This window comes from Quercus lobata, chromosome 6, assembly GCF_001633185.2.
Source record: "Quercus lobata isolate SW786 chromosome 6, ValleyOak3.0 Primary Assembly, whole genome shotgun sequence".
NCBI classification, from domain to species: Eukaryota; Viridiplantae; Streptophyta; class Magnoliopsida; order Fagales; family Fagaceae; genus Quercus; species Quercus lobata.
Window position 1 is genome coordinate 6,823,031 of NC_044909.1, and position 14,689 is coordinate 6,837,719.

The following is a 14,689-nucleotide window of genomic DNA, read 5'->3' on the forward strand; positions in this document are numbered from 1 at the left end:
GCTTTTTTTATTCAGTGTGATTAATGAAGTTGACTATCTCGATTGGGCAACTATTGCTGCGTATAAGTGTGAAGCCTCTTGTGAGGGGGGTGTTGCTTACAAAGAGGAAAATGCTTGGGTTCAACTCTCTTCGCCATCTGCTACTGTACCATGATAGTTATTTATCTTTTGATTTCTTTTTTTGGTTATTTATCTTTTTACAGTTTACCTATTCAGTTTGATAGTTTTTTAGATCCCTTAAAAACACAATTAACCTAGGTAATTAGCCAAGTTGTTACTTAATCCAAATTCCAAATCTAGGTTATCACAATCAAACAATCATATCATGCAAAGCAGCGAAAAGATAAATAACACAATAATATGATCACCCAGGAAACCAAACCGGTAAAAACCTGGGGAGGATTTAACCTAACTATCCTCAAGGTAAACTTGAATCCACTATGAAAGAATTGAAGTTGTTCAACAGGACTTAGACCACTAACATCCTATTGCTACCCACCAGTAGAAACTTATTGACACGACCACGTGCAAATTCTGAAACCACAGACTCCTTCTTTCTTGGATTCTCCAGCAAGTACAAGCACACCTGCTTATGTTTCTTTAAGTTCTTATGGCAGCAATTGAATGATCATCAAGCTCTTGAAGAAATCTTCTTCTTGATAATCCTAAGCTTGTGTAAAGGAAAGCTCCTCACAAATCTCACAAGAGATTTACACAAACAGCAATATGAGCAACACTAAAACGTGGCTTAGAGTTTGCCTTACATACCTAGGGCAAATTAGAAAACCCTAAACGTTTTAAAACAAACTAGGGCTGAGTTGGAATTCTACAGAAAATGCATCTGACCCGATTTTCGATTGATCGAGCCTAAGCTTCGATCAATCGAATCAGGCCGAGAAGCATAAATGATTTCTGCATCAGCTTATTCCAACTTTACATAAATGAACCAATTTTGAGCAAGTCTAAACACGACTAAAGATCTTGTTTTGATCATGGTTTGCCAACAATACACATTAGAGTTCTAAATACATAAAATCCTAAGTCTTTAGAACCTAACACAGTTCTTTGTTCTTGATATGAGCTTTAAGAAGGGGGAAAAAATCTACTTATTTGCTCATCAATACGCATAGATGAATAGTTGGTTAACTTGAGAATCATCATCATAATTCAGATAATTTAAACCGTGTGATTAATAGTTTATTCATGGGCTGCTGTCATGAGGTTAATTCCTGAATGTATTACGAAATTAATTTCACTAAGTCCTGCCATTAGATCCATTCTTCAAGTAACATAACATGCACAGTACTTTCTAAATAATACATCCAGACAGAAAACGCATATAGATAACCGAGTAAAATTTATTTGTCAACACTCAATAGTGTTTCAAATTATATATGCTCCACAAATTGTAGTATGTTATGCGTTTGAATTTTTTTTTTTTTTTTTTTAATGTTAAACTTTGGTTACTTTATAGAGAGAGATAGAGATGTGATAGACATTTTTTATTTTTTATTATAGAGATGTGATAGACATTGGTATGGTATAAAGTAAAATACATAAAGTGAGATAAGATTTTTATTGATGGATAATCTTGCTTGGCCTTACGATAAGTTCATAACAGGTACATCAACAAAACTATTCATAATACCACAAAAAGTGAATAATAACTCACTTGTCACACTTATAAACCAACTAGCTCTCAAGGATTCACCACACTACAGTTCTTCCTAATCTCTCCCGAACTTCCTGTAAGCACTTGAATGGCTCCCATCTTCATAATTGATTGAGCAAACTCCGTGAAAAAATTCTGAGAGTTAAGCAGCTCATTGACATTGTAGGTAGCTTCACTGTCAGTTAAAAGTGCAGCATCAGATTGGAAAAGACCTTCGTTTTGCTTCAAGATATTGAAATAATTGTTGTCAAAGGATAGGGGGCTTCCAGGATCCATTGGCACAGTAGTTACATTGTTTGAGAGGCTTTTGCATTGGGTTTTCAAGAAAGCATCATAAGTTGAGTTTAGAGAAGGATCTTCATCATTTTCATCATTTTTTCCTGTGAAATTGTATAGCCTTTCGCTGAAGAAATTGCAATGCCCAACACCAATTGTATGTCCACCTAACCAAAATTAATTTATAAATCTTTTGGACACAGCTCAAGATATCATTTTGAAAGAAATAGATTGTTACTACTTAAGACTACTAGCAATACGGCTTAAATTTTACATCTACATTTGTAATATAATAATACTTTGTGAACACAGAATTATTGAAACCATGTTATCATATTCCAAGTTTATTATATAAACCTTCCCCCCCCCCCCCCCCCCCCCATAGAATATTTACCTGATAAAACAACAAGATCATGAACTGTGAGGCTTTTGTTAGCAAAAGATTGTTTCAAGGTGGTGAAATTGAAGAATGGTGATGGGATGTTGGCAAGAGCCTCTGACTGGCGTGATATGATTCCATCCCTTCTACCGGTAAGTACATCCCAAATTGGTCTTTGAAACTGCAATCATTTCCACAAGCACTTGATTATACCTAATGCTAAAATTCAGTATGTTATTTAAAAAAGAAGACGACAGAAAGAGCTTGAGGTATAGCATCTTGCTAGCAAAATTAATTTATAGAAACTAAAAGGTAGATTTTCCCTTAAAAGATAACATAAACTAGGTGAACTGGTGCAAAACTCGAAAAGTATCCTCTTCATTTGAAACAGATCAGTTTTGTAATTTTAAATAAATATCAGAAATCTATATATATATATTTGTAGCATCATATCATATAAAATTATAAATGACGTGACATTTTATACACTGTTAGATATATTAGAAATAAAATCTTAATCATGAATTTGGTTAAAAACATCAACTTCACCAGCTTGGCCTGGCTTTTCAAACCAAACACATCCCACTTGTGCTACTCTTTTGTTTCCAAGTCACACTAGAATATTTCCAATACTTACTTGGTAGGAAACGGAGTCTCTAGCAGCCAAAGCAACGATATCTGCACAAGAAACTACTCCAGGACAAGTGTTCTCTAGCTCAGTCTTCACCTCATCTATTATGTCAAATCCTGCCAAAGATAGGTTTGGAACTGCTGCCTTCTCAGCCAAGTTATTTTGGGTAGAGTCTATCAGTATAGAACCATCACAACCCTGACACATTATAACCATTCAAGACCTTAAATGTCTGGTAAACATATAACAATGCATGTGTCTCCTAGTATGAGAAATGAATGCTAGCTATGAATGTAACTAACATGACCCGTTATGATTTAAAAAATATCACTTCCACCTAAGTTTACTAGTGACAATACTTTTATTATGTGTCAATTATAAAAAGTCATGTTAATAGTTGTAAAAAATATTGTATTCTTAGATTTATTGTAATTTTAGGATGTGTATCATAAGGAGGGGCATAATTCATGAAAAGAGAGAGAAGGGAGAGAGATGAATTACCCTGACGAAACAATCATGAAAATGCATCCTCAGAAACTTGGCAGGCAAAGTTGAATTGCTTGCCACACGGTTCCATATGATTTCCTTCACAATTTCCTCAGCATGGGGACAGCTCTCCTCATAAAAATGCATTCTCAACTGTCCATGACAAACTCCTAGAAGCCCAAACACTGCTATAAAGATAAAGTAGGAACTCAAATTAGTATTCATCTCTCTCTCTCTCTCTCTCTCTCTCTCTCTCTCTCTCTTTGTTTCTTTGCTCTACTACATACTTTTCCAACACAAGCATTGCATCCTTAAATAGAGGTAATGGTCTTCTTTCTCCGAGTAAATGGTTTCGGTATAGGAAGGTAAAATTAATTTAAATAATGTTCAATCTGCATGTGGTTGATTTTGAGATTTGTGATAGAGAGATTGTTTGACTTGGCTTACCACTTCTTATATATTTCTTTCTTTGTATTAGTTAAAATTACCTAACATAGCAAATAGATTATTTAGGGGAACAACGTCAATTGGTAATTAGGGCAGTTATATATATATATATATATATATATTAATTTCAATTATCAATGTTGTGTATAGATCTACCTTAGACATTACAATGTCGATCTTTCTTTTCCTTATCAAGTATGATGGAAGAAGCTGATAATTTTTAATCAAGAAAGACACATGCCGAGAGTAGTATTTTGACATGTTTTTCATGACAGACATGACCGATTCTAAAATTTGAGGACTTAATTGGCTGTCGTTATTATTACATATGTTCTTACGTACTGTACGTAGTGTAGGGTCAGTGACTCAGTGCTTCATTTCTTTGCTGACTTTGTATGCTTTTGGATTATAATTATAAGCTAGTTTATTTCTTCTTCTTCTTTTTTCTATTATATTTTATTAACAGTACAGCAAAAAACTAAATAAATTATTTTCAAACAGTAGTGTGTTCTTCACTAAAAAAATACAAGAGGAAGCATAGTCGAACATGCATGCTTTATTCTTGGAAATAAACACACACTAAGTTCTTCTGCATTAAATTAACAATCTGGCTGGTGGGAGCCGTTTGAACTAATTAACGCAAATTTAGTCGAATTTGTTGCATCCTCTATCAAGGTTTCTTTGCTAGTTGTGCAAGGGATATAGCCTACATGCCTTTTCATTTTTCTATGATGTGAAAGTTTACAGAATCTTAGCCTAGTGACTAGTCAAAGACTACTGTCTCAAATAAGATAATTTCATTTCTTTTTTATCTTTTATTTGGGTTTTATTAATTTATACCTTTAAAACATATATTAGTAAATTATTTTATGAAACTTTTTATAGAAAAATTAAAAAAAATGACTAACTTTTTTGACAAATTTCTTAATTTGATGATAATTTTTATTTATTTTATATGAATCCGGTTAATATATGTCTTTAAAGAATATATTAATAATTCATTTTAGAAACATTTTATAGGGAATTGAAAAAGTTCTAAAAAAGAATTTGTAACTTTCTATTTTTTCCATAAAAAATTTCATAAAATAGTTTAATATTGTATGCCCTAAGGGTACATGTTAGTAAAACTCATTTTATATAATCATATTTATAAAAATACTTGTATCATGTTATCTATTTCATACTACGTTTATTAAAATATCATTTTTTTATCAATTTATTTATTACTCCTTCAAATAGCAACAATTCAACAATTCAAATTTATAGAAGTTTAAATAGATTGATATGGATGATTTTTTGGAGTTTGATGAGCATAATTTACCCTTTATAATATTATACATTAACTAATATGAGTGCTCTTATGCTTAATATGAAACTTTTTGATATTCAAATCTGACTATTTCTCCCATGATACTAATAAGAATTTTTTGACATAGTAGGAAGCATACAATTTTTCAGATTAAAGCCAATACCTAACCTTGTTGATAAGCTTTTTAGACTTAATTTGCTATCTTTTATGATACATTATTCAAATAATTAGTTGTACAGCCGATGTGGACAATAGACACCTACAAAAAAATAAAATAAAATAAATAAATTATATATGGCCATTGATGTAGCGCTCGTCAATGAACATCCGATGATTAAGTCAGTAAATATTATTTGAAATAAAGAAATATTTTTCATATATCACATCTATGTTGTTTTTCTTTCATTTATGTAAGATCTTTTTATGGCTATTTTTCTAAATCTTTGTCATCATGGAGAGTTGTAATTATTGACATGATTTTTTTTAATATATATGATTAATTAATTAATTGATTGGTGTTTGGGTAGGTTAAGATGAAATCATCACCGCCTTTGCTTGGTTGCTCAAGCTAGGTTGTTTGAGATGGATTGGTGACTGGACCGAGTAACCGTGTTAAGGTTGAATTCAGCTGATAAAAAAGATCAAATGTGACTAAATCCATATTATTTTGTATTGACATTTTAGTTAATCCCCAAGATATATTCATGTTTACATGGTTTAATATATATGATTAATTAATGAGTTGATTGGTGTTTGGGTAGGTTAAGATGAAATCATCACCGCCTTTGCTTGGTTGCTCAAGCTGGGCTGTCTGAGATGGATTGGTGGCTGGACCGAGTAACCATGTTAAGGTTGAATTCAGCTAATGAAAAAGATCAAATGTGACTAAATCCATATTATTTTGTATTGACTTTTTAGTTAATGCCTAAGATATATTCAAGATATATTCTTGCTTACATGGTTTAATATATTTGACTAATTAATAAGTTGATTGGTCTTTGGATAGGTTAAGAAGAAATTATCACCGCCTTTGCTTGGTTGCTTAAGTTGGGCTGTTCGAGATGGATTGGTGGCTAGATCAAGTAACCGTGTTAAGGTTGAATTCAATTGATGAAAAAGATCAAATGTGACTAAATCCATATTATTTTGTATTGACTTTTTAGTTAATGCCCATGATATATGCTTACACAGTTTAATATATATGATTAATTAATGAGTTGATTGGTCTTTAGGTAGATTAAGAAGAAATCATCACTGCCTTTGCTTGGTTGCTTAAGCTGGGCTGTCCAAGATGGATTGGTGGCTAGACCGTGTAACTACGTTAAGGTTGAATTCAGCTGATGAAAAAGATCAAATGTGACTAAATCCATATTATTTTGTATTGACTTTTTAGTTAATGCCCAAGATATATTCATGCTTACACAGTTTAATATATATGACTTTTTAGTTAACGTACAGATTTTCTATCATTTTCTCCATCTTATTTAAATATTATTTCTTCATTCATTTTTTATTCTTTTTTTAGTCATCATTTATTCTTCCTATGTTCATTCCCAACAACTATATTTTTAAAATTTTTAACAACTATATTGAAAAAAAAAAAAAAAAAAAAAACTTTTTCAAAATTTTCAATAATCAAATTTCTCAAATGGTAATATTTCTTAAGGGATTTTTATTTTTATGAGTAATGCTACAAATGCAAATTATTTTACAACATTTTTATAAACTATTGATATGTCTAGTTTTTTATTGATTTTCATCTAGACCTACCATTAACACCACATTTTTATTTACCAATAACTACTCTCTATTCTATTAAAATATTATTTCTTCATTATTTCTTTATTCTTTTTTTAATATTTCTTAATTCATCTATATTTTTCAAATTCCAAACAACATTAACGAATTTTTTTTTTTAATGAGAAATGTTGCGTCTATAACATTTTTTCGCAATACTTTCACAACAAAATCTTATATGGTAAGTTGTTACTAGTTCTAATTTGAACCCATCATTTAAATTATTTTTTTACTCAACCAATATCAACTAATAATAATCTGCCACTTAAACTTTATTATGAAAGTATTGTGAAAATATCGTAGTAATGTTATTCAATTTTGACTTCTTATTTCTTATATTATTTTTCATTTCTTTCTTTAGGTTTTTTTTTTTTCATCCATACGTTTTTTCTTTCTTTTTTTCTCTTGTTTTTTCTCCTCCACACACTTACACCTACCCCTATTTCTACCTTCACTCTTTTTTTGACTTTTTATTTTTCTAGTTCTTGAGCTCCAGACTCTAGAACATAACCACTTCTCCCTCTCTCTTTCTTTCTCTTTCTCTTACACACACAAATTTCTCTCCCTCTATCTCACAGAAACAAATTGTAACACCCTGACCCAATTTTTTATAATTAAACTATATGTTTAAGTGGTTAAGTATTATTAATATTTTAAGCCACTTACTTACAAAAATTAATATAAAAGTATTTAATAAACATATTATTTTATAATGTCATTGAATAAGAAATTGTAAAGATTATAAATAATTGAAATGGCTATTTGTATTATAAATATATACTTAGCATGTACAAAAATATATTAAGTGGGTTAAGTTATTACATACATAGTTGGTATTTTAATTAAGCATGATACATGAGATATATATATATATATATATATATAGTTGTTGGTGTTTTAACTATGTATGATGCATGAGATATTATAGAACATATATACTCTTTTAATGTGATGGATATAACTTTATAAAGGTAAGGATATATATATGTGTGTGTGTGTAAAGTGATATTATTAATTGTAAATGAGTGTGAATGCAAAGAAAAAATAAGTGTGAATGTAAGAAAGTTGAAAGTGGGTGGGATATTTCTTTCCCTAGCCATACACGTATCCACCCCAATTTTACACTTCTCTTATCTGATTTTGCTGCCCCAAAAGTCTTCACACTTTTCTTATTTTCTTGGCTGCATCAGATCAGAAGTCCAGCCCCTCTTTCTCTACTCCTTTTCCTCTTTCTTTGTTCTTCTTTCTCTCTTCTTCCTTTGCTTCTACACGGCAGCCCTCCCTTTCTCACCAACACAATATATTCCTCTCTAAAGAAGAAATTAAAGGGTTAACACTAAAATTTCAGCTTCCAAGTTTGTGGGTAAGTAATCAAACCTTCATTTGTTTATTTCTATTTCTTTATCTTCCATCCTGATTTTATAGGCTGAATTAAGATTCTGTTTTAGTGATTGAAGGTTTGATGATATTTTGATCAATTGAATGCTTATTAGGGTATTTTAATATGTATACTATAGGTATAAAAATACCCAAATTAAATTAAGACCTATTGCTATTTGTTGATGATTTTGTAAGATTATGTACTGAAGCTGTCTAGGTGACAGATTTGATGTTTACTACAAGAAAATTCTGTATTAAATCGTATTTTGTGAATTAGGATGCAAGGTGTAGTTTTTATGAATTCTAAGGCATACATGGTTTTTATAGAAGTGGTCTCACAGCATTTGGATGAACATAAAAATAATGGTTTAATTTGTAAGTTACAAGAAATTCTGTCAGGACAGTTTTGAGTATACTGTCTTGTGTGATTTTTAGTAAATTATTGGTTTATGCTTTGACTCCGAAATTTTTATGGTACATACTGGACATACAGGGGAGTAGTTATGTAAAATTTCATGACAATTGGATGTGTTTGGACTGCCCGTTTGTGTTTTACAAATGGGTCATATGCTGCTGGAATAGAACAGTGAACAGTAAGGGACATGCCTAACTTTGAGGATTTAATTCTAAAGTTTGTTAGAATCATATATAAATTTTATGAATTGGTTTCTCTATGATTTAGTACATCATGTTGTCTGATGAATGCATTTTGTGTTTGTGGGAACCTATTTGAGGTGGGATTAGGACTTCCTTGATTCTAAGAGATAGGCTTTGAGATGAATGTGTAAGTCTATGACAAGGAAATTATAGATAGTAATAAGATTTGATTTATGGTTTAGGTGTTACCAGTATCCAAGTTTAAGCTCTGTCGATTGTAGGCTCTCAGTTCCTCTGCTTTCAGGTAAGGGATAAGTTATATGGGCATTTAGTAAGTCATGAGGTTATTTTAAAATATATTATGCATTAAAATGTTTTTGATTAGAGATATGGCATGTAATAATTATTCTGACAAAGATATGTTCGTGAGCTTTTGAAAAACTTATGTATATGATTTAAGCATATTGATGCTATTATTGATTCCACGAACATGATGTTTAAAGAAAAGAATAGATATGTTATTATTATGAAATGTTATGCAAAATAAGAAGTTTCAGTATGATGTAAAAGTATGAAATGTTTTTGGGTTATATCCTTTGGTGATCTGAACTCGGCTAGTAGGGGTTAATTACTGGCTTTCCATGGAAAAATGTTATATGTTTGGCCATTTAAAGTAGAGGAAATGGGGCTACCCGTAACTCTAGGCCATTTAAAGTAAAGGAAATGGGGTTGCCCGTAACTCTAATCTGAATAAGGCCTTCTCCCTAATGTGTACGGACGGCGGGGAGGAACAAAACCTAGAGGAGATGTGCCATCAGGCCTCCCAAAGGGGACAATATCATACACACAGGGGCACCCAAATGTGATGAGGCCTTCTCTGTACAGCTTATCAGACATGGACTAACCAATATGTTATGAACAGCTATGTTATGTTATTAATCATGAGAGAATTATTTTGTTTAAATGCATTGTGAAAAGTGAAAGCTCTCATGGCAAGAAGAAGTTTATAATGAAAAGAAAAGCTGTTCATTGAAGATAAAAGTTTCTGAAAGTCTGTTATGCTATAAAGGTAAAGCTTCTGATGAAATACAAGTTATGTTTAAAAGTTATCAGATACCTTTTCTTTATGAAATGTTAAGTTTTATGACTATGAAAGTTATAATATTTTTTGGAAAGAGGTTTATAAAGAAAGGTTTTCTTATTGGGTCAAGATGTTTCTAGTTTAATACAAAGTTGCCAATTAATTGATTTACGTTAGCATGATTATCTTGTAATGAGAATATATGTGGTGACTTTGTAGAAAATGATAGAAGTTTAATTCGAAAGGTTTTGGTAATATTAATCTGATAAGAAAAAGGAGAACAATTATTTTCCTATGAAGAGCGTATAAGCTATTATCATAAATAGTATAAAATACTATGCATGAAAAGATGTTCTCCTATCTGAATAATCATAAAATGAAATGATTTACATGCATTCTTATTGAATTCTCATATATCTTACCTTTACTGAGCTGTGTAGCTCACCCCTTCCACTCTTTCAATTAGCAGGTTTTATTTTGGAGCAGAGGGAGCCTTAGTCGAGTTTGGAAGGAGCTGGTTTTAGTTTTATATGTATAGATCCTAAATTAGCAAAATAATGTTTAGATTTGTAGCATTGTTTATTTTAGGATCTAATGAAAGTGTATACCTTAAAGTATTAAGAGATGTATTATGTTAAAGTATTAAGAGATGTATTATGTTAAAGTATGAAATTAAATGACTGGTGGATTATGTTATATTTTGAGTACGGTGTAGATGCTCTGACTATCAAGTGAAAAATTATATCAAGAAGTAAAGAAAATTATTCTGAAAAGAAAAAGAAAAGATTTTGGAAAAAATTACTAAAAGTTAAGTTGATTCTTGTTAATATCAGGTTTAAACTTGATATTAGCATGCCGGTCATGGTCACAAATCCGAGTATCGGGTTTGGGGCGTGACACAAATTCTCTCTCATACACACATAGATCATTGGCAAAGAAGTGGAGATCGGCGTTCTACACAGATTGGTGTTCTACATTTTATTTATTATTATTTTTTTGTTCTGGTTTGATTAGTTTTATTTTATTGTTCAGATTTCATTAGGCTTATGAGAAAGATTGTTTTTGTGTTTCAAATCTTTCGATTGGGTTTTGTGTTTTTGTTTTGATTGTGGTATGTTTTAGTTTGTAACCGTTGAGATAGAGAAGCACAAGAGAGTGAAGAACGAAAGAGAAAAAGAATGAGAGAGAAAGAATTATTTTTTTATTCAACTAGGTATTATTTCAAGGGAGAATATTGTTTAGAGTTGCTATAGTGTTTTCTATATCTAGAGAAGCAATGTAGCAACTTTAAAAAATATTTGGAAAAATTTTGCATTTAGAGGATCTATTGGAGTGTGAACAGTGGGATTTTTTTCTCCAAAAAATAGATATAGATAAGCTATTGGTGATGCTCTAAGAACATGTACTACGACTTTCTCAAAAAAAAAAAAAAAACATGTACTACAACTAACTTTTTGGTGCAATCAAATTGTTTGCTTAAATAAATAAATAAATAAAAATATATATAATTTTTTAGTAATGCTAGAAATACAAATATTTTTTACCAAAAATTTTACATATGGCTAATGTGGTAAGTAATTATTAATAAATGAAAAAGTAATGTTAATGTTGTAATGGAGTCAATACCGTACCAGCCAATACGGCTGGTATTTTCCCTACCGGAGCTTAAGACGGTATTGAAAAAATTGTGTTTCGTTTTGGTTCAAATACCGGTTATTCCGGGTTGTTCCAACTATACCGGACGAAATATCACATTTCGGCCGGAAAAATCATACCGGACTGGAACATGATTTTCATATCAAAAAGAAAGAAAAATTTTCAGATCCAATATCTTTCTCCCCTCTTTTAGCAACATATTAACTTATGGTCTCTCACTATGTTGTTGTCGCCACCAGAAAATCACCGCCACGTTGCTGGAGTCCCATTTGCTGATCTCCTTCTCCTCCCACTTCTTCATCTTCTTCATCAAATAACCCAGAACCTCTTTCTTAGCTTTTGTTTTGTTTTAGTTTGGCTTTTCAATTTCCCTTGTTTTGTCCTTTTTGTTTATGTGCTTGACAATTTACCCAACTTTTACTACTAAGAGCATTCGCATCAGGAAATGCCATCCTATCCTATTTTACTATCCCAAAAAGTTACTTTATCAATTATACAATACCATTTTACAATACACCTAGCATCCCAACTTTTATTTTACAATACCATACATTAAAATAATATAAATTATACAATCAAATAATAAACAAATTATATCCTCTCTAATTTTCGTCTCTCTGCCACTCTCACCACACAGCAACCATCCTCTCAACCACACCACCTCCAGACATCCACCACCGTGATGCCAAAATCAATAGCAAAATCAAAACTCAAAATTCATAGCAAAATCAAAACCCGATCCACCGATCTCGCCACCCACCGATCTCCGCCACGCCAATCTCGCCACCCACCGATCTCCACCATGCCGATCTCCATTGTTGTCAACACCCACGCCGATCTTGTCAAAACCCACGCCGATCTCCACTGTCATCAAAACCCACAACCCACCATCATCAAAACCCACGACCCACCGTCATCAAAACCCACGCCAACCCACACCTATGTCAATCACAAACCCACAACCACCAGATGAGAGAGAGAGAGGGTCATCGGAGAGAGCACAAGGTCTTGGGTTTAAAGAGAGCAGAAAGTAGATGAGAAAGAGAGAAGGAAGAGAGAGAAAAGAAGAGAAATAATGAGAGAGAAAAGAGAAATTTCAGGGTTAAAAAGGAGGAGAGAGAGTATTAAAAACTATTATTTTGTTTTAGAATTGAACTACAGTGCAATTCTAAAGGTAGAATTGCACTGTACCACTATTGCAAATTTTTTTGCAATAGTTGATTTTTAGAAGTCCAGATGAAGCTTGGTTTTTGTGTGAAAATGGTAAAATTTTCCTACATATGAAAAACAACCCACTGTTTTTGTATTTTTTTTTTTTTTAATTTTTCAATTTTTTTTATATGAAAAACAAAATAAAGCAAAATTGAAAAAAATAAGCAAACAAAAACATGTTAAACAAAGCAATGCATAAAACTAGATGCAAATACATGAAGAAGGAGGAGAAGAGAAGATCAATCCATGGAGATAACACCAATGTTTTGGCGAAGGAATTCAAACTGTTTGCTATCAAGAGGTTTGGTGAACAAGTCAGCCTTTTGATCATCAGTGTGAATGAATTCAAGAGTGAGCGTACCATCTTCGAAAAGTTCTCGAATGAAGTGATGTCGAATCTCTATGTGTTTGGTTCGAGAATGTTGAACCGGGTTCTTAGAGATGTTGATGGCACTGGTATTATCACAATAGATAGTAATATGTTCTTAACAAATACCGTAATAATGGAGAAGTTTTTGCATCCATAGAAGTTGGATGCAACAGCTTCCAACAACGATATACTCAGCCTCTGCAGTGGATAATGAGATAAAATTCTGCTTTTTGCTTATCTAGGAGACAAGATTATTACCCACATAGAAACAACCCCCGATGTACTCTTTTTATCATCAACATTCCCATCCTAATCAGCATCAAAATACCTAGCTAAGACATCATTTGTCCCTGTTTTACCACACACCAAAGTCGGCAGTGGTTTTGACATACTTTATGATTATTTTCAAAGCAATCATATGAGACTCTTTGGGATTATCCTGATATTTAGCACACACTCCCACAATGTAACTAATGTCAAGTCTACTAGCAGTAAGGTAAAGAAGACTACCTATCATGCTTTTATAAAGAGATGAATCTACATTTTTACCTAACAAGTTAATAGTGAGTTTAACATTTGGGCTCATAGGGGTTCTAACAGAACTAGCAGATTCCAAACTAAACTTTTTCATAAGATTTCTTTCATATTTAGATTGAGATAGAAATATAGCTGAATCTTGTTGACGAATCTGCAACCTAAGGAAGTGAGTCAGCTCTCTAATCATGCTTATCTCAAACTCTCCTTGCATAAGTTTTGAGAAACTATGAGCAAGTTCATCCTTAGTCAACCCAAAGATGATATCATCAACATAGACTTGAGCAACTATCAACTCGTCATCTTCCCTTTTAATGAAGAGAGTTTGATCAGCCTTTCCTCTTGTGAACCCATGTGACAGCAAATATTGTGTGAGCTGATCATACCAAGCTCTAGGAGCTTGCTTTAAGCCATAAAATGCCTTCTTGAGGTACAACACATGATCCGAAAAGTGTGAATCAATGAATCCTTTTGGTTGAGCCACAGAGACATCTTCTTTAAGGAACCCCTTTAAGAAAGTAGTCTTTACGTCCATTTGGTTTAGCTTGAACTTCAAGTGACATGCTAGGGCTAGGAGAATTATGATAGACTCCATGCGGGCTACTGGGGCAAATGTCTCATCATAGTCTACTCCTTCCATTTGAAAATATCCTTGAGCTACAAGACGAGCCTTGTTGTGGATCACATTACCCTCCTCATCAGTCTTATTGCGAAATATCCATTTTGTGCCGATGATGTGCTCACCCTCCGATCTAGGTACTAGAGTGCAGACATCATTTCTTTGAAACTGAAGCAGTTCATCATGCATAGCTTCAACCCAGCTTTCATCCTAAAGAGCTTCCTTAACTTTAATGGGTTCAAC

General features: G+C 32.2%; 1 protein-coding gene and 1 long non-coding RNA gene across 2 annotated transcripts; one reads left to right on the forward strand and one right to left on the reverse strand.

Moving 5' to 3' along the window:
• Positions 1-1,699: 1,699 nt before the first annotated feature.
• Positions 1,700-3,669, reverse strand: LOC115949736 (peroxidase 3-like). Its single transcript, XM_031067023.1, has 4 exons — positions 3,460-3,669; positions 2,965-3,156; positions 2,343-2,508; positions 1,700-2,115 (listed from the first exon to the last, which is right to left on the reverse strand). The coding sequence occupies exons 1-4, from the start codon at positions 3,667-3,669 to the stop codon at positions 1,700-1,702; spliced, it is 984 nt and encodes a 327-aa protein (XP_030922883.1).
• Positions 3,670-8,105: 4,436 nt separating this feature from the next.
• LOC115993882 lies at positions 8,106-10,753 on the forward strand. Its single transcript, XR_004093093.1, has 3 exons — positions 8,106-8,360; positions 9,217-9,278; positions 10,525-10,753. It is a non-coding gene; the product is annotated as an uncharacterized LOC115993882 (long non-coding RNA).
• The last annotated feature ends 3,936 nt before the right edge of the window (positions 10,754-14,689 follow it).